At 42.6% G+C, this 19364-nt stretch overlaps 1 protein-coding gene across 1 annotated transcript; it reads left to right on the forward strand.

The window, feature by feature from the left end:
• The first annotated feature begins 505 nt into the window (after window positions 1-505).
• Window positions 506-17604, forward strand: LOC309812758 (uncharacterized protein). Its single transcript, XM_082636864.1, has 5 exons — window positions 506-626; window positions 1354-1430; window positions 4581-4712; window positions 5440-5516; window positions 16873-17604. Exons 1-5 carry the CDS (start codon window positions 542-544, stop codon window positions 17291-17293), a joined length of 792 nt encoding a protein of 263 aa, XP_082492990.1. The 5' UTR covers window positions 506-541; the 3' UTR covers window positions 17294-17604.
• Window positions 17605-19364: the final 1760 nt, after the last annotated feature.

A 19364-nucleotide genomic window follows, 5' to 3' on the forward strand; every position in this document is an offset into this window, starting at 1 on the left:
CCCTTTCCTGGGATGGGCTTTTCCGACCTTCTGTGAGAATGCAGTCCAGGCAGGTTACCTTAGTCTGTGATATTTGAGCCTTTTTCTTGGACACCTTCTATCCTTTCTTGGCTAGGCAGTTCAGAGGCCTCCTTAGTAGGGCTGGCGAGCAGAATGTGGTCTGCATATTGAAGGAAGGTTCCCTTCTCCAGAGGTAGATTTTTTAGGTTTTAGTTAAGTTTCCCCATAGACGGTGTGGGGATTTTTGAACCCTTGGGGCAGGACGGCCCCAGCGGTATTGTCTTCGTTGTATGTTGAGTCCTGCCAATCACAGGCCAAAATTTCTTGTGACTCTGGGAATAATGGAATACAGAAGAAGGCATCATCTAAGTCTAATACAGAATACCATGTCCTGGTGGATGGTAGAATGACCAGCAGGGTGTGGGAATTAGGATCTGCTGGATGTATATTCTTGGTGGCTTCACTGACTGTCCTGTCCTGACGTTCTTTACCAGGTACCCAGCAGCCCTCGGGGCTCTCGTGGTCAGGCCCCTTCCAGGATATGGAGCTCACCTGGGCAGTTACCCAGCAGCTCACGGGGCTCTCGTGGTCAGGCCCCTCCCAGGATATGGAGCTCACCTGGACAGGTACCCAGCAGCCCACCGGGCTCTCGTGGTCAGGCCCCTACACGGGTATGGAGCTCACCTGGGCAGGCACCCAGCAAGCCTGGGCACACAGGAACCGTGCACATAGCCCTCATTGCAGAGCGCCCCCAGCCCACCTGTCGGTTGAGCTGACACAGAGCACCTCAGAGCAGGACTTGAACTAAAAAACAGCAGCTCTGACGGGTCTGTGACCCTGGGCATCACTCTGTGCGGCCTCCCTCTGCTTGGTCTTCCAGAGGCTTCCACTGCAGCCGGGGCACCAGGCCTCTGTCTCCACCCGCCACCCCTCCTCTCCCTGACTCCTGGGTTCCTCTCATTAATAGAGGGTCTTCTTGAGGTTGTCTCCCACTCATGGGGCAGCTAAATTGAATAGAAAACAAGCCAGGGCTGCAGCCCCTTGTCTGTCCTGACTCTCAGGAGCCCACACCTCTTCCTTGTACGTGGCCGGTGCAGCAAGGGCCATTTTCTGCAAATGTGAGCCGCTGAGGGGTGAGGATTGGCTGACCCGGCGGGCCAGCCCTCCCCAGGTGTGCCTGGGTTGAGGTCAGTATAAACACCACTCCAGGCAGCAAGAGCCCCTGCAGCTGTGCCTGACGCCATATTTTCTGCCCCGTCAGCAGTGTCGGGGCTGGGCTGGTGGGAGGGAGTGAGGGGCCGTGGCTTTTTGGGTGGCCCGGTGTGAGTGGGGGCTCTGCTGGACTTTCTGCAGGAGTTGCCAGGCTGCCACCTGCTAAAGAAGAGGATGTGTCACCCATACCTGCTGCTGGAATTGCTCGCCGGGCAGAGGTGAGGAAGGAAAAAAGCAGTGGGGGCCGGGCCAGGAGGGGTATCTCAGGCAGGGAAGTGGAAAGCTTCCAGAAGAGCGTCTGGGGCCAGGACCATCCTGGCTGGCCTGCCGGCACCAAGTCGGCCTGCGTGCTGTCGCTGGTGTGGCTCCACGGCCCTTCCTGTAGGCTTTCAAGTCCTTGCACACATTCAGGTGTTTTACCTGGGAAGGGTGGGAACAGTTCAGCAGCAGCTGGCCTGGGGCTCAGCTCCTGTCTACTCACAGACGCCTCGGCACGGTCCCCCAGCTTTGCAATGAGGACGCTCCTTGCGGGGGGCCTGCTGGCTGCATGGGAGATGATTCCCCACCTGTGACCAACTTCAGACTTGTTTAACACTGGAGCAAGTGCCCTGGTAGGGTTTTCCTCTGTATAACTGGTGGGTTCTGATTTTTTTTCTTTCTCTTTTTTGGTTCAAGCTAGGGTTTATTCCTATTTTTTGTATTTATAGATATAAGCATGGAAATAATTCATTCGTATAAATACAGCTTTGGGAAGGGAAGAACTTCTTTTTCTGTTTTATTTTTAAAATCTTATTTATTATTTTAATTTTTAAATTTTATTTTATTTGTTTTTTTATACAGCAGGTTCTTATTGGTTATCTATTTTATACATATAAGTGTGCACATGTGAATCCCAATCTCCCAATTCATCCCACCACCACCCTCACATGGCGTTCCCCCCTTGGTGTCCATAGGTTTGTTCTCTACCTCTGTGTCTCTATTTCTGCCCTGCAAACTGGTTCATCTGTACCATTTTTCTAGGTTCCACATATATGCAGTAATATACAATATTTGTTTTTCTGACTTACTTCACTCTGTATGACAGTCTCTAGATCCATCAATGTCTCTACAAATGACCCAATTTCCTTCCTTTTTATGGCTGAGAAACATTCCATTTTATACATGTACCACATCTTTATCCGTTCGCCTGTCTGTGGGCATTTAGGTGGCTTCCATTCCCTGGCTATTGTAAATAGTGCTGCAATGAACATTGTGGTGAATGTTTCTGTTTGATTTATGGTTTTCTCTGGGTATATACCCAGTAGTGGCGTTGCTGGATCATATGGTAATTCTATTTTTAGATTTTTAAGGAACCTCCATACTATTCTCCATGGTGACTGAATCAATTTACATTCCCACCAATAGTGGAAGAGAGTTCCTTTTCTCCAGCCCTCTTCAGCATTTGTTGTTTGTAGATTTTCTGATGATGCCCATTCTAACAGGTGTGAGGTGATACCTCGTAGTTTTGATTTGCATTTCTCTAATTAGTGACGTTGAGCACCTTTTCATGTGCTTCTTGGCCATCTCTATGTCTTCTTGGAAGAAATGTGTATTTAGGTCTTCTGCCCATTTTTGTATTGGGTTGTTTGTTTTTTTTTTTAATATTGAGCTGCATGAGCTGTTTATTTATATTGGAGATTAATCCTTTGTCTGTTGATTCATTTGCAAATATTTCTCCTATTCTGAGAGTTGTCTTTTCATCTTGTGTGTAGTTTCCTTTGCTTTGCAAAAGCTTTTACGTTTCATTAGGACCCATTTGTTTATTTTGTTTTTTATTCCGTTACTCTAGGAGGTGCATCAGAAAAGATCATGTTGTGGTTTATGTCCGAGAATTCTTCCTATGTTTTCCTCTAAGTTTTATACTGTCCGGTCTTACATTAAGGTCTCTAATCCATTTTGAATTTATTGTTGTGTATGGTGTTAGGGAGTGTTCGAATTTCATTCTTTTACACGTAGCTGTCTAGTTTTCCCAGCACCACTGATCGAAGAGACTGTCTTTTATCCATTGTATAGTCTTGCCTCCTTTGTCATAGATTAGTTGACCATAGGTGTGTAGGTTTATCTCTGGGCTTTCTTTTTTTTTTTCTTTTACACCTTTATTGGTATGTAATTGCTTTACAATGGTGTGTTAGCTTCTGCTGTATAACAAAGTGAATCAGCTATACATATACAAATATCACACTGTTGTTGTTTTCTGAGAGACACTCCAGGTCAAGTGATGGTCACCCGAGTCGTCATGGGGGCCCGTTGACCCTGGTTGTCTCTCTGGAGGTTGGGGTTGGAGGGCCTCCTCACTCGAGGTCAGCGTGTCCACGGAGCGATCCCTGCTCTGCAACTTCAGGGCATGGTGGGTGGTTAGGATCACCACGTGGGGTCCTTTTCCCTTAGGAGGGAGCTGGCCTTGTGGGCTGCTGATTTCCAGGTTTTTAGATACCCCCAGTATCCTGGCCGGATGGGGCGGCGGGCCAAGGCCTTGGTGACCGTAGCTTCTCCTACCTGGATGGCATACTTGAGTTGTTACAGTTCAAGTGGTCCCAGTGTTTGCACTAATGCTCCAAGGGCGGTTCACTTTCGACCGAGAATGTAAAGGTCAAAGGGTTTAGCTAAACTAGGGAGTTCCAGGGCAAGGGTCTGAAGTGACTGCTCTTTCCATTCTTGAAAGGCTGCTTCTGGATTCTAGTCAAAAGGATCATCATCTTTTCGTGTCAGTGTTTCTTATAGAGGCCCAGCTATTAGACTGTAGTTAGGGATCCAGATGCAGCAAACCCCGGCCTCCCCAGGAACCCCTAAGCTGTCTTCTAGTTTTAGAAGGGGTAAGGCTGCAAATGGCTTCTTCCCTTTCCTGGGATGGGCTTTTCCGACCTTCTGTGAGAATGCAGTCCAGGCAGGTTACCTTAGTCTGTGATATTTGAGCCTTTTTCTTGGACACCTTCTATCCTTTCTTGGCTAGGCAGTTCAGAGGCCTCCTTAGTAGGGCTGGCGAGCAGAATGTGGTCTGCATATTGAAGGAAGGTTCCCTTCTCCAGAGGTAGATTTTTTAGGTTTTAGTTAAGTTTCCCCATAGACGGTGTGGGGATTTTTGAACCCTTGGGGCAGGACGGCCCCAGCGGTATTGTCTTCGTTGTATGTTGAGTCCTGCCAATCACAGGCCAAAATTTCTTGTGACTCTGGGAATAATGGAATACAGAAGAAGGCATCATCTAAGTCTAATACAGAATACCATGTCCTGGTGGATGGTAGAATGACCAGCAGGGTGTGGGAATTAGGATCTGCTGGATGTATATTCTTGGTGGCTTCACTGACTGTCCTGTCCTGACGTTCTTTACCAGGTACCCAGCAGCCCTCGGGGCTCTCGTGGTCAGGCCCCTTCCAGGATATGGAGCTCACCTGGGCAGTTACCCAGCAGCTCACGGGGCTCTCGTGGTCAGGCCCCTCCCAGGATATGGAGCTCACCTGGACAGGTACCCAGCAGCCCACCGGGCTCTCGTGGTCAGGCCCCTACACGGGTATGGAGCTCACCTGGGCAGGCACCCAGCAAGCCTGGGCACACAGGAACCGTGCACATAGCCCTCATTGCAGAGCGCCCCCAGCCCACCTGTCGGTTGAGCTGACACAGAGCACCTCAGAGCAGGACTTGAACTAAAAAACAGCAGCTCTGACGGGTCTGTGACCCTGGGCATCACTCTGTGCGGCCTCCCTCTGCTTGGTCTTCCAGAGGCTTCCACTGCAGCCGGGGCACCAGGCCTCTGTCTCCACCCGCCACCCCTCCTCTCCCTGACTCCTGGGTTCCTCTCATTAATAGAGGGTCTTCTTGAGGTTGTCTCCCACTCATGGGGCAGCTAAATTGAATAGAAAACAAGCCAGGGCTGCAGCCCCTTGTCTGTCCTGACTCTCAGGAGCCCACACCTCTTCCTTGTACGTGGCCGGTGCAGCAAGGGCCATTTTCTGCAAATGTGAGCCGCTGAGGGGTGAGGATTGGCTGACCCGGCGGGCCAGCCCTCCCCAGGTGTGCCTGGGTTGAGGTCAGTATAAACACCACTCCAGGCAGCAAGAGCCCCTGCAGCTGTGCCTGACGCCATATTTTCTGCCCCGTCAGCAGTGTCGGGGCTGGGCTGGTGGGAGGGAGTGAGGGGCCGTGGCTTTTTGGGTGGCCCGGTGTGAGTGGGGGCTCTGCTGGACTTTCTGCAGGAGTTGCCAGGCTGCCACCTGCTAAAGAAGAGGATGTGTCACCCATACCTGCTGCTGGAATTGCTCGCCGGGCAGAGGTGAGGAAGGAAAAAAGCAGTGGGGGCCGGGCCAGGAGGGGTATCTCAGGCAGGGAAGTGGAAAGCTTCCAGAAGAGCGTCTGGGGCCAGGACCATCCTGGCTGGCCTGCCGGCACCAAGTCGGCCTGCGTGCTGTCGCTGGTGTGGCTCCACGGCCCTTCCTGTAGGCTTTCAAGTCCTTGCACACATTCAGGTGTTTTACCTGGGAAGGGTGGGAACAGTTCAGCAGCAGCTGGCCTGGGGCTCAGCTCCTGTCTACTCACAGACGCCTCGGCACGGTCCCCCAGCTTTGCAATGAGGACGCTCCTTGCGGGGGGCCTGCTGGCTGCATGGGAGATGATTCCCCACCTGTGACCAACTTCAGACTTGTTTAACACTGGAGCAAGTGCCCTGGTAGGGTTTTCCTCTGTATAACTGGTGGGTTCTGATTTTTTTTCTTTCTCTTTTTTGGTTCAAGCTAGGGTTTATTCCTATTTTTTGTATTTATAGATATAAGCATGGAAATAATTCATTCGTATAAATACAGCTTTGGGAAGGGAAGAACTTCTTTTTCTGTTTTATTTTTTAAATTTTATTTATTATTTTAATTTTTAAATTTTATTTTATTTGTTTTTTTATACAGCAGGTTCTTATTGGTTATCTATTTTATACATATAAGTGTGCACATGTGAATCCCAATCTCCCAATTCATCCCACCACCACCCTCACATGGCGTTCCCCCCTTGGTGTCCATAGGTTTGTTCTCTACCTCTGTGTCTCTATTTCTGCCCTGCAAACTGGTTCATCTGTACCATTTTTCTAGGTTCCACATATATGCAGTAATATACAATATTTGTTTTTCTGACTTACTTCACTCTGTATGACAGTCTCTAGATCCATCAATGTCTCTACAAATGACCCAATTTCCTTCCTTTTTATGGCTGAGAAACATTCCATTTTATACATGTACCACATCTTTATCCGTTCGCCTGTCTGTGGGCATTTAGGTGGCTTCCATTCCCTGGCTATTGTAAATAGTGCTGCAATGAACATTGTGGTGAATGTTTCTGTTTGATTTATGGTTTTCTCTGGGTATATACCCAGTAGTGGCGTTGCTGGATCATATGGTAATTCTATTTTTAGATTTTTAAGGAACCTCCATACTATTCTCCATGGTGACTGAATCAATTTACATTCCCACCAATAGTGGAAGAGAGTTCCTTTTCTCCAGCCCTCTTCAGCATTTGTTGTTTGTAGATTTTCTGATGATGCCCATTCTAACAGGTGTGAGGTGATACCTCGTAGTTTTGATTTGCATTTCTCTAATTAGTGACGTTGAGCACCTTTTCATGTGCTTCTTGGCCATCTCTATGTCTTCTTGGAAGGAATGTGTATTTAGGTCTTCTGCCCATTTTTGTATTGGGTTGTTTGTTTTTTTTTAATATTGAGCTGCATGAGCTCTTTATTTATATTGGAGATTAATCCTTTGTCTGTTGATTCATTTGCAAATATTTCTCCTATTCTGAGAGTCGTCTTTTTATGTTGTGTGTGGTTTCCTTTGCTTTGCAAAAACTTTTACGTTTCATTAGGACCCATTTGTTTATTTTGTTTTTTATTCCATTACTCTAGGAGGTGCATCAGAAAAGATCTTGTTGTGGTTTATGTCCGAGAATTCTTCCTATGTTTTCCTCTAAGTTTTATACTGTCCGGTCTTACATTAAGGTCTCTAATCCATTTTGAATTTATTGTTGTGTATGGTGTTAGGGAGTGTTCGAATTTTGTCTTTTTTTCTCTTTCTACACTTTCTGTGTAGGAAAGGCTCTAAGTCCATCCACCTCACTACAGATAGCTCAGTCTTGTTTCTTTTTAAGGCTGAGTAATATTCCATTGTATATATATGCCAGATCTTCTTTATCCATTCATCTCTTGATGGATACTTATGTTGCTTCCATGTCCTGGCCATTGTTAATAGAGCTTCAGTGAACATTGTTGTACATAACTGTTTTTGAATTATGATTTTCTCAGGGTAAATGCCCAGTAGTTGGATTGCTGGTTGGTATGGTACTTCTGTTGTTAGTTTGAATTTTAGTCTTGTTCCTGTATTCCATAAATTTAAGTACTTTGTGTTTCCAATTTTGTTTGCTTTAAGATTTCCTTTCAATTTCCCTTTTGATTTATTCCTGTCTGCACTGGCTATTCAGGATCTTATTCAATTTCTAAGTGTTCTTGAATTTTCAATTATTCTTTTTAATATTGAATTTCAGTTTCATACCATTGTGTTTGCAAATGATCCTTGATATGATTTCAATATTCTTGGATTTTTGAATACTTGTTTTGTGGCTTAACATAGGATCTACCCTAGGCAGTGTTCTATGTGTACTTAAGAACAATGGAAAGTTTGCTGGTGTTGAGTGGAATATACTGTAGATGTATGTTAGGTTCATTTGCTATCAAGTGTGTGTTCAAGTTCAGTGTTTCCTGATTGATATTTTGTCCGGTTGATCTATACAGTTTTGAATGTTGGATATTGATGTTTCTTACCATTATTTTATTTCTGCACATGTTCCCCTTCTCGTGGGTTAATATATTCTTTATATGTTGAGAGGTTCCAAAGCTGGATACATATATATTTATAATTGTCATGATTTCTTGATGAATTAATCCATTTTTCATTATATGATAACCTACTTTCCTTTGAGAGGTTTGACTTCAAGTGTTTTTTTACCTCATAATAGACCAGTTAGGCAAGTATCATTTTCATGGAGTATTTTTTCCAGTCATTCAATTTTATGCTATATATGGATTAGAAGTTAACATGAATCTCTTGTACACAGTATAATTGAACTTTCTTTAATCCGTTCAGCCACCCTATGGATTATTTAAATTGAAGTATAGTTGATTTACAATATTACATTAGTCTCAGGGGAACAACATATGGATTGAATACTTTTATAGGTCATGCTCCACTAAAGTGATTACAAAATAATGGCTATATTTCCCTATGTTGTACTATATATCCTTGTTTGTTTATTTCATATGTAGGGGTATTGGATTTAGAGAAACAAACTACTGTCTTTCCCTCCCCCCTTCTCTCACCCCACCAGTAACCACTAATTTGTTCTCTGTGAGTCTATTTCTGTTTTGTTATATACATTCCTTTCTTGCATTTTTAGATTCAACAGAGAAGTGAGAACAGAGAGTATTTGTCTTTCTCTAACTGATTTAAGTAGGTATAAATAATCTAGGCCTATCCACATTGTTGCAAATGGCAGGATTTGATCGTTTTTAATGGCTGAGTGATAGTCTATTGTGTATACATACCACATCTTCTTTATCCACTTATCTGTTGATGGACATTCAGTTTGCTTCCATATGTTGGCAATTGTAAATAATGCTGCTATGAACACTGGGATGCATGCATCTTGTCAAATTGGTGTCTTCATTTTCTTTGGACCTATACCAAGCAGTGGAATTGTTGGCTAATATGATAGTTCTACTTGTAGCTTTTCTCAGGACCTCCATATTCTTTTCATAGTGGGTGTACCAATTTACAATCCCACCAACAGTGTACTAGGATTCCCTTCTCCATGTCATGAACAACATTTCATATTTGTAGACTTTGGAATAATAGCCACGTTGAGAGGTGTGACCTGACGTCTCATTATGGGTTTTCTTGTGGGTCATTCATTAAATTTAATTTACAAAAGAAGGTGATAGGCTGGATGTGATCTCCAGGTTTAGTTTGCTAATGCCTTGTATAGGTTCATTTGGGGAGAATTAATACCTTTACAATGTTATTTATTGCTTACATTTTTCAGGTTGACATTTAATGATTGGTAACAGATTTAAAAATTTTTCTCACTGAAGGATATCTGAAGTCTGTTGGTTTGTTTCTGTTTTATAAATTTGTTCATTTCTATCATTTTTTAGACTCCACTATAAGTGTTAACATATGATATTTGTCTTTTTCTATCTGAATTACTTCCCTTAGAATAAAATAATGCCATTTGCAGCAACAGGAATGAACCTAGAGATGATCATCCTTTTCCATTTCTCAGTAATATTTGATTGTGTACATGTACCACTTCTTCATTATCCATTCATCTGTTGATGGACATTTTGGTTGCATCCATGTCTTGGCTATTGTAAATAGTGCTTCAGTGCATGTTTGGGTTTGGGTGCATTTGTCTTTTTGAATTCTGGCTTTCTGCAGATGTAGGCCCAGAAGTAGGACTTCTGGAAGATATGGTAGCTCTATTTTTACTTTTGAAAGGTATCTCCATAGTCTGCTTTATAGTGGCTGTTACCAGCTTACATGTCACCAACAGCATAGCAGGGTTCCCTTTTCTCCATGTCCTCTCCAGCATTTATGGTTTGTAAACGTTTTGATGATGGCCATTCTGACTGTGCGAGGTGATACCTTGTTGTAGTTTTGACTTTCATGTGTCTAGTAATTCGAGATTTTGAGCATCTTTGCATGTGTTTTTTGAAACACTGTGAGAAAAAGTTACAGTTGACATAGGCTTTTTGAAAGTCTGAGTATTTTGAATTTTTGTTCAATAACTACCACAGGACATTTGTTAAGGGCAGGTGTCATTTACCCCCTGGCAGTCTTTGTGACTATGAAGTGCCCATAAGCACATGTTTTAAAGTTGCTGTTGTGGAAATGGGCACAGGTGGTAGGATTTCCTTCATGCCCCTCTCTGGTTACTTGGGTAACCAGACCCACCGTGGAAGACGGGCTCCTGGATTGTAAATTAGTGTGGGCTGTGGCAGAACAAACACCCAAAATCTTCTGTTTTGTTACTTCTTGTTTTGGTTTAATTTAATTTTTCTTTTTTATTGGAATAAAATTGATTTAAAATATTCTGTTTGTGGTAGGTGTACAGAATCTTGTTCAGTTATGTATATTCATGTCTGTTCATCTTCAGATTATTTTCGCACATAGGTTATTAGAGAGTGTTGAGTAGACTTCCCTTTGTTATACAGTAGGTCCTTGTTGATAATCTATTTTATATGTATTAGTGTGTAAATATTTTTCCAAGCCTCCTGATTTATTCCTTCCACCCACCTTTCTTATTGGGTAACCATAAGTTTGTTTTCTAAGTCTGTGAGTCTGTTTCTCTCTCTTTTATTTTATTTGTTTGGCTGTACTGCGAGGCATGCATGTTATTAGTTCTCCCAACACCAGGGATCCAACCCATGCGCTCTGAAGTGGAAGCTTGGATTCTTAACCATTGGACCACCTGGAAAGTCCCTGTTTCTCTCTTGTAAATTAGTTCATTGCTATCAGTTGTTAAATTTCAGCTATAAGTAGTATCATCTGATATTTGACTTTCTCTTTCTGACTTACTTCACTTAGTATGATTATCTCTAATTCTATCCATGATGCTGCAAATGGCATTCCTTCATTCTTTTTCATTTCTGAGTAATATTTCACTGTGAACATGTACCACTTCTTTATCCATCCATCTGCTGATGGATATTTTGGTTTCTTCCAAGTCTTAGACGTTGTAAATTGTGCTGCAGTACACATATGGTTGCATGTGTGTTTTCCAATTCTGGTTTTCTCCTGTTATATATGCCTGGGAGTGGGACTGCTGGATCATATGTTACCTCTAATTTTACCTTGTAAAGGCACCTCCATACTGTTATTTATAGTGGCTGTTACCACGTTAGTTCCCAACAGCAGCATAGGAGGATTCCCTTTTTCTACAACCTCTCAAGCATTTATTGTTTGTAGATTTTTTGATGATAGCTGTTCTTACTCATGTGAAGTGATCCCTCATTGTAGTTTTGATTTCCATGATGCTAATAATACAGGAGTTAGAGCATCTTTTCACGTGCTTTTCTTTTAAACGGTGTAAAATTTACCTATTGAAATAGGATCTTGAGGTCTGTTCCTTTGGAATTTATTTTGCTTACCTACCCCTGGACATTATCTGATTGGGGGTATCATTTACAGCCCAATGGTCCTTGTGAATATTAAGTACCCATATGCATTGTTTTCAAAGTTGAAGTTGCAGGAAAGGGCAACAAGGCAGCGGAATTTATTCAAACTCAACTTGATTGCTAGGGAAAACAGAGTCTTAGTGGAATTCCTCTTCCTAGGTTATAAATTGGAGTGTAAAGTGCCAGGACAAATACCCAAAATCTTGTGTCACATTACTTCTTGTTTAATTTTTATTTCTTATCAGAGTAAATTTGATTACAATGTTGTGTTTGTTCTAGGTGTACAGAATCTGGTTCATTCATACATATACATATATACATATCTCTAATCAGGTTTAGATTCTTTCCCATGTTGGTCATTCGAGAGAGTTGAGTAGACGTCCCTTGGCATCCAGTAGGTTCTTCTTGATTATATATTTTATATGAATTATGAAATGCATGTTAACCCCAACATCCTAATTTTTCCATTCCTTTCACCGTTTTCAAAGTCTGTATGGGTCTTTCTCAGTGGAAATATGTTCATAGATATCAATTTTTAGATAACACTAGTAAATGATATCATTGGATATTTGTCTTTCTTTTTGTGACTTACATTATGTAGTATGATTACCCATAGGTTCATCAGTGGTGTTGCAAAAGGCATTGTTTCATCTTTTCCATGGCTAATATTTGATTGTGTACATGTACCACTCTTTGTCCATTCATCTGTACTTGGACATTTTGCTTGCATCCATGTCTGGCTATTTTAAGTATCGCTGAAGAGCACTTTTGGGTACCTGAGTCTTTCTGAATTCTGGTGTTCTCGGGTTGCAGGCCCATTAGTGGTTTGGCAGGATCACATAGTAGCCCAATTGTTACCTTTTAAAGGCACCTTCATTCTGTTCTGATTAATGGCTATTACCAGTTTACATCCCAGCAACAGCATAGGAGTGTATCCATTCTCGGAAACCCATTCAGCATGTATTGTTTGCAGACACTTTTCTCTGATGGCCATTCGGACTATTGTGAGGTAATACCATTTTATAGTTTAAATTTGCATGTCCCTAATAATTCTTGATGTTGAACATTTTTTCATGTCTTTTAAAAAAACACTGTGAGGAAATTTACCTCTTGAAATTGTCTTCTCCAGATTTTCTACTGTTTTGCATATTAATGTCCATTCCTGACCGCAGGATATTTTTTGAAGGCAGGTGTCATTTAAAGCCCTACAGTCCTTGTGACTATTAAGTGACCAAGAGCACTGGGATTAAAGCTGTTGTTGCGGGAATTGGCCACAAGGCGGCAGATTTCTACATTCCTAGCTTTGGTTACAAGGGCAGGAGAGCCTTCCTGGAAGTTGTGTTCCTAGGTTGCAAATTGTAGTGGAATGTTCCAGGACAAACTCTGAAAAGCTTATGTCTCCTACTTATGTTTGCTTTTTAAATTTATTTTATGTTTTTTATTGGAGTAAATGTTTTTTTCAAACTAGATCCTTACTCTATCTACAATTTCCCCTTTCTTCTTTGCCTTTAATATTTATTTATTTATTTTTGGCTGTGTTGGGTGTTTGTTTCTGTGTGAGGGCTTTCTCTAGTTGCAGCAAGCGGGGGCCTCTCTTCATTGCAGTGTGCGGGCCTCTCACTATCGCAGCCTCTCTTGTTGTGGAGCATAGGCTCCAGACGCGCAGGCTCAGTAGTTGTGGTTCACGGGCCCAGTAGCTCCGCCGCATGGGGGAACCTCCCAGACCAGGGCTCGGACCAGTGTCCCCTGCATTGGCAGGCAGATTTTCAACCACTGCGCCACCAGCAAAGCACCTATCTGAGTAAATTTTATTAGAGTGTTGTGATTCTCTGGATGTACCGATTGTGATCAGTTTTTCATACATATATCTTTTCATCTTTGGATCCTGGTACCATGTACATTATTACAATGTTGAGTAGACCTCCCTTGGTATTTGGTAGGTGTTTGGTGATTATATAATTTATATGTATTAGCGATTCTATAATTTATATAAGTTTATATACATATAAAATATATTAGTGTATGCATGTTAACACCATAATCCTAATTTATCCATGCTCCCCCCTTTCATTTTGGTTAACCATTACTTTGCTTTATACATCTCTGAGTGTCTTTTCCTTTGGAAATACGTTCATTGGAAGGAATCTTAAGATAACATCTATAACTTATAAGATATATATCATACACTTTTGACTTAACGTAATATGATTATATCTAGAGTCACCTGTAGTCATGAAAATGGCATTGTCAATTATTTTCAAAAGTTAATCTTCCATTAGGTACATGTACCATTTGTTCTTTGTCCATTCATCTGTTGATTGACATTTTTGCTGCTTTCATGTCTTGGCTAATTTGAATATTGCTTCAGTACACCTTTGTCAGCCTGTGTCTTCTCGATTCGGCTCTTAGGTGATAGGCCTAGTGGTGGGCCTGCTGGATCAAAAGGCATCTCAAATTTTACTTTTAAACGCAGCTCCTTTCTGTTCTCATTATTAGCTGTTACCATTTTACATCTCACCAGCAGCTACAGCGTACACAGTTCTCTAAAGCCCCTTCAGCATTTATTGATTGTACACCTTTTGCTGATGGTAGTTGACTAGCGTGAGTTGAAAACTTTTTGTAGGTTCGATTTGCATGAGTCTCATAATTCCTGATGTTGAGCTTTTATCCATTTTCCTTTTTTTTTTGAAAAAGAGTTAGTAAAACTTTCCTCTTCATACTATCTCCTTGAAGATTTTGACAGTTTTGAATTTTTTTGTCCATTCCCTTCCTCAGCACAATCTTTGAGGATAGGTGTCCTTTACAGCCCTGTGTCCTTGTGAATGTTAAGTGACCATTAGCTATGGGTTTAAAGCCACTCTTGTGGGAAACGTCCACGAGGCGGCAGCATTTCTACATTTCCAACTCGAGGATTTTGGGCAACAGAGCCTTCCTGGAAATCCTGTTAGTAGGCTGCAAGTTAGAGTGGAATGTGCCAGGGCAAACCCCCAAGAGCTTATATCTCCTTACTTCTTGTTTTTTATTTAAATTTAATTTTTATTAATTACCAGAGCAAATTTGATTAAAATGTTGTTTGTTTTAGGTGTACAAAATCTGATTCATTATATCTATGTATCTAATTATTCATCTATGGATCCTTTCCCTTGTAGGTTATTAGAGAGTGTTGAGTACACCTCACTTGGTATTCCATAGTTATTTTGTGACATATATTTCATATGTGTTAGTAAATGTCTGTTAACCCCATATACTAATTCATCCATTCCTTATACTTTTCCATTTGGTTAAACATATTTTTGTTTCTAAATCCATGCGTGTACTCCTCTTGGAAATAATTTCATGGGTATCAATTTTTAGGTAACACCTGTAACTGGTATCATAGATTATCTGTTTTTTTGTTTCTTCCTTACTTCAAACTGGGTGTTTATCTGTAAGTCCTTCTATGGTGGTGCAAACACTACTGTTTCATTGTTTTCCATGCCTACTATGGGATTGTGTACATGGACACTTCTTCTTTGTGCATTTTTCTGTTGCTGGACATTTTGCTTTCTTCCACGTCTTGGTTATGTTAAATGATGCTGCAGTGCAGGATTGCCAGCCTGTGTCTTTTTGATTCTGGTCTACTCAGGTGATAGGTGTATGAAAGGGCCTACCAGATAACATGGTAGCTCAGTTTTTACCTTAACCGCACCTCCATTCTCTTCTCACTACTCGCTGTTACCAGGTTACATCCCACCAGAAGCTAGCAGCTACGCAGTTCTCTACAATTCCTTCAGCATTTATTCTTTGTCCAGTTTTTTGGTGATGATCATTCTGACGGCCGTGAGGTGAACCTTTTTGTAGACTGGGTTTTCATGGTTTATTAATTCCTGATGTTGAGCCTTCTTCCATTCCCTTTTTTTAAACAAAAAAGAAACAAACAGAAAGCGAAGCCAAAATGTGCGTAAAATATGCCTCTTGAAATTGTCGTTTTGAAATATGCACGACTTTTGAGGTTTTTGCTTGATTTACGACCCAAGGATTAGTTTTGAGGGCACGTGTCATTTACAGGCCTGCAATTATTTTGAATATCAAGTAACCATTAGCCCTGGGTTTAGAGCTGCTGTGGTGTGAAACGGCCACAAGGCGGCAGCAGTTCTCCTTTACAGAATCTGGTTACTAGGGTAACAGAGTCTCAATGGAAGTCGTGTTCTAGGTTGTAAATTAGAATGGAATGAGCCAGGAAAGAGCCCCTTAAGTTTATCTCACTACTTCTTATTCGTTTTTTAATTTAATGTTTATTTTTTATCACAGCAAGTTTGATTACAATGTTTTGCTTGTTCTAGGTGTGCAAGATGTCGTTCTTTTACACATATACATATATGTATTCTTCTTCGGATCCTTTTCCCATGTAGGTTATGACAGAATGTTGAGTAGTCTTCTCTTGGTATTCTGTAGGTCTTTGGTGATTATATACTTCACCTGTGTTTGTATATCTCTGTTAACCCCAGTAACCAAATGTATCCAATCCTCACCCCTTTCCATTGGTGAAACATGTTTGTTTAATGAATCTGTGAGTGCCTTTCTCTGTGGAAATATCTTCACTGGTATCAATTTTTAGGTAACGCCTGTAAGTGATATCATAGGATATGTGTCTTTCGCTTTCTGACTTACTACAAGTTGAGTGATCACCTCTAGACTCATCTACAGTGCTCCAAACGTCGTTTCATTTTTTTTCCTTGGCTAATATTCCATCTGTACCTGTACCAGTTCTTCTTTGTCCACTCATCTGTTGATGGACTTTTTGGTTGCTTCCACGTCTTGGCTATTGTAATACAGCTTCAATGCAGATTTGCCTCTCTGTGTCTTTCTAATTGTGTCTTCTTATGTTATAGGCCCAGGAGTGGGCCCGCTCGATCATATGGTAGCAAAATGTTTACCATGTAAAGGCACCTCCATTCTGCTCTCATTAGTGGCTCTTACCAGGTCACGTCCCACTTAAAGTTGAGGGTATGCACTTCTCCGCAAACCCTTCAGCATTTATTGCTTGTAGTATTTTGCTGAAGTTTATTCTGACTGGTGTGAGCTGGTACCTGTTTGTGGTTGGATTTGCATGCGTCTCATAACCCCTTGAAATTGAGCTTTCAGGCATGTCCTTTTTTTTTTTTTTTTTCCTTAAAACTGTGAGGACAGCTTACCTCTTCAAATTGGTTTCTTGAAGTATGTGCCACATTTTGAAACATTCTGGCCATTACTTCCCTGAAGACATTTTGAGGGCAGGTTTCATTTACAGCCCAACAGTACTTGTGCATATGAAGTGACCCTTAGCGCAGGTTTTAAAGCTGCTGTTGCAGGTAACAGGCAGAGGGCGGCAGCATTTCTGCTTTTCGCACTCTGGTAACTAGGGAAACAGACCTTCCTTCCATTGATTTCCTCGGTTATAAACTAGAGAGAAGAGTAAGCCTCGGAGATCAGCTTCCTCGCTACAGAAACACCAGAAATACAGCCACACGTGGAACAACTCCTACAGAACACCTACTGAACGCTGGAAGAAGACCTCAGACCTCCGAAAAGGCAAGATACTCCCCACGTACCTGGGTAGGGCAAAACGGAGAGATTCCCACACAGAGGATCGGTGCCGACCGCCACTCACCATCCCGAGAGGGTTGTCTGCTCGTCCGCCGGGGCTGGTGGCGTTGGAAGCTGAGGCTCGGGCTTTGGTCAGAGTGCAGGGAGAGGACTGGGGCGGGCGGCGAGAATTCAGCCTGAAGGGGGCTAATGCGCCACAGCTAGTCAGGAGGGAGTCCGGGAAAACTATGGAGCTGCTGAAGAGGCAAGAGACTTTTTCTTCCGTCTTGGTTTTCTGGTGAGTGAGGAGAGGGGATTAAGCGCGCTGCTTAAAGGAGCTCCACAGATGGGCGCGAGTCACGGCCGGAAGCGCGGAGCGCAGCGACGGGCATGGGTTGCTGGGGCTGCTGCTGCCGCCGCCAAGAGGCCTGTGTGCGAGCGCAGATCACTGTCCACGCCGCCCTTCTAGGAGCCTGTGCAGCCAGTCACTGCCGGGGTCGTGGGATCCAGGACGGCTTCCCTGGGAGAATGCACGGTGTGCTTCGGGCTGGTGCAACGTCACGCTGGCCTCTGCCTCTGCAGGCTCACCCCGCACTCCGTGCCCCTCCCTCCCCCCCGGCCTGAGTGAGCCAGAGTCCCCGAAGTGGCTTCTCCTTTAACCCTGTCCTGTCTGAGTGAAGAACATACACCCTCCAGCGACCTATATGCACAGGTGGGGCCAAATCCAAAGCTGAGACCCAGGAGCTGTGAGAACAAAGAAGAGAAAAGGAAATCTCTCCCAGCAGCCTCAGAAGCACCGGATTAAAGCTCCACAACCAACTTGATGTACCCTGCATCTGTGGAATACATGAATAGACAACAAATCATCCCAAATTGAGGAGCCAGGAGTCAGTGCTGTGCCTCTGAGGTGGGAGAGCCAACTTCAGGACACTGGTCCACAAGAGACCTCCCAGCTCCACATAATATCAAACAGTGAAAATCTCCCAGAGATCTCCATCTCAACACCAACACCCAGCTTCACTCAACGACCAGCAAGCTACAGTGCCGGACACCCTATGCCAAACAACTAGCAAGACAGGAACACGCCACCCATTAGCAGAGAGGCTGCCTAAAATCATAAAAAGTCCACAGACACCCCAAAACACACCACCAGACGTGGACCTGCCCACAAGATAGACAAGATCCAGCCTCATCCACCAGAACACAGGCACTAGTCCCCTCCACCAGGAAGCCTACACAACCCACTAAACCAACCTTAGCCACTGGGGACAGACACCAAAAACAACAGGAACTTCGAACCTGCAGCCTGCAAAAAGGAGACCCCAAACACAGTAACATAAGCAAAATGAGAAGACAGAAAAACACACAGCAGGACAAGGAGCAAGATAAAAACCCACCAGACCTAACAAATGAAGACGTAATAGCCAGTCTACCTGAAAAAGAATTCAGAATAATGATAGATTCTATTTCCAAGATCCAAAATCTTGGAAATAGACAAAATGCAAGACAGTTAACAAAGACCTAGAAGAACTAAAGATGAATCAAGCATCGATTAAAAACACAATAAATGAAATGAAAAATACTCTAGATGGGTTCAATAGCAGAATAACTGAGGCAGAAAAACGGATAAGTGACCTGGAAGATAAAATAGTGGAAATAACTGATGCAGAGAAAAATAAAGAAAAAAGAATGAAAAGAACAGAGGACAGTCTCAGAGACCTGTGGGACAACATTAAACGCAAAACATTCGAATTATAGGGGTTCCAGAAGAAGAAGAGAAAAAGAAAGGGGCTGAGAAAATATTGGAAGAGATTACAGTTGAAAACTTTCCTAATATGGGAAAGGAAATAGTTAATCAAGTCCAGGAGGCACAGAGAGTCCCATACAGAATAAATCCAAGGAGAAATATGCCAAGACACATATTAATCAAACTGTCAAAAATTAAACACAAAGAAATCATATTAAAAGCAGCAAGGCAAAAACAACAAATAACACACAAGGGAATCCCCATCAGGATAACAGCTGATCTCTCAGCAGAAACTCTACAAGCCAGAAGGGAGTGGCAGGACATAATTAAAGTGATGAAGGAAAAAAATCTGCAACCAAGATTACTCTACCCAGCAAGGATCTCATTCAGATTTGATGGAGAAATTAAAACCTTTACAGACAAACAAAAGCTGAGAGAGTCCAGCACCACCAAACCAGCTTTACAACAAATGCTAAAGGAACTTCTCTAGGCAAGAAACACAACAGAAGGAAAAGACCTACAATAATGAACCCAAAACAATTAAGAAAATGGGAATAGGAACATACATATCAATAATTACCTTAAATGTAAATGGACTAAATGCTCCCACCAAAAGACACAGATTG

Source organism: Mesoplodon mirus (genome assembly GCF_964341445.2).
Source record: "Mesoplodon mirus genome assembly, chromosome: 11".
Lineage (NCBI taxonomy): Eukaryota > Metazoa > Chordata > Mammalia > Artiodactyla > Ziphiidae > Mesoplodon > Mesoplodon mirus.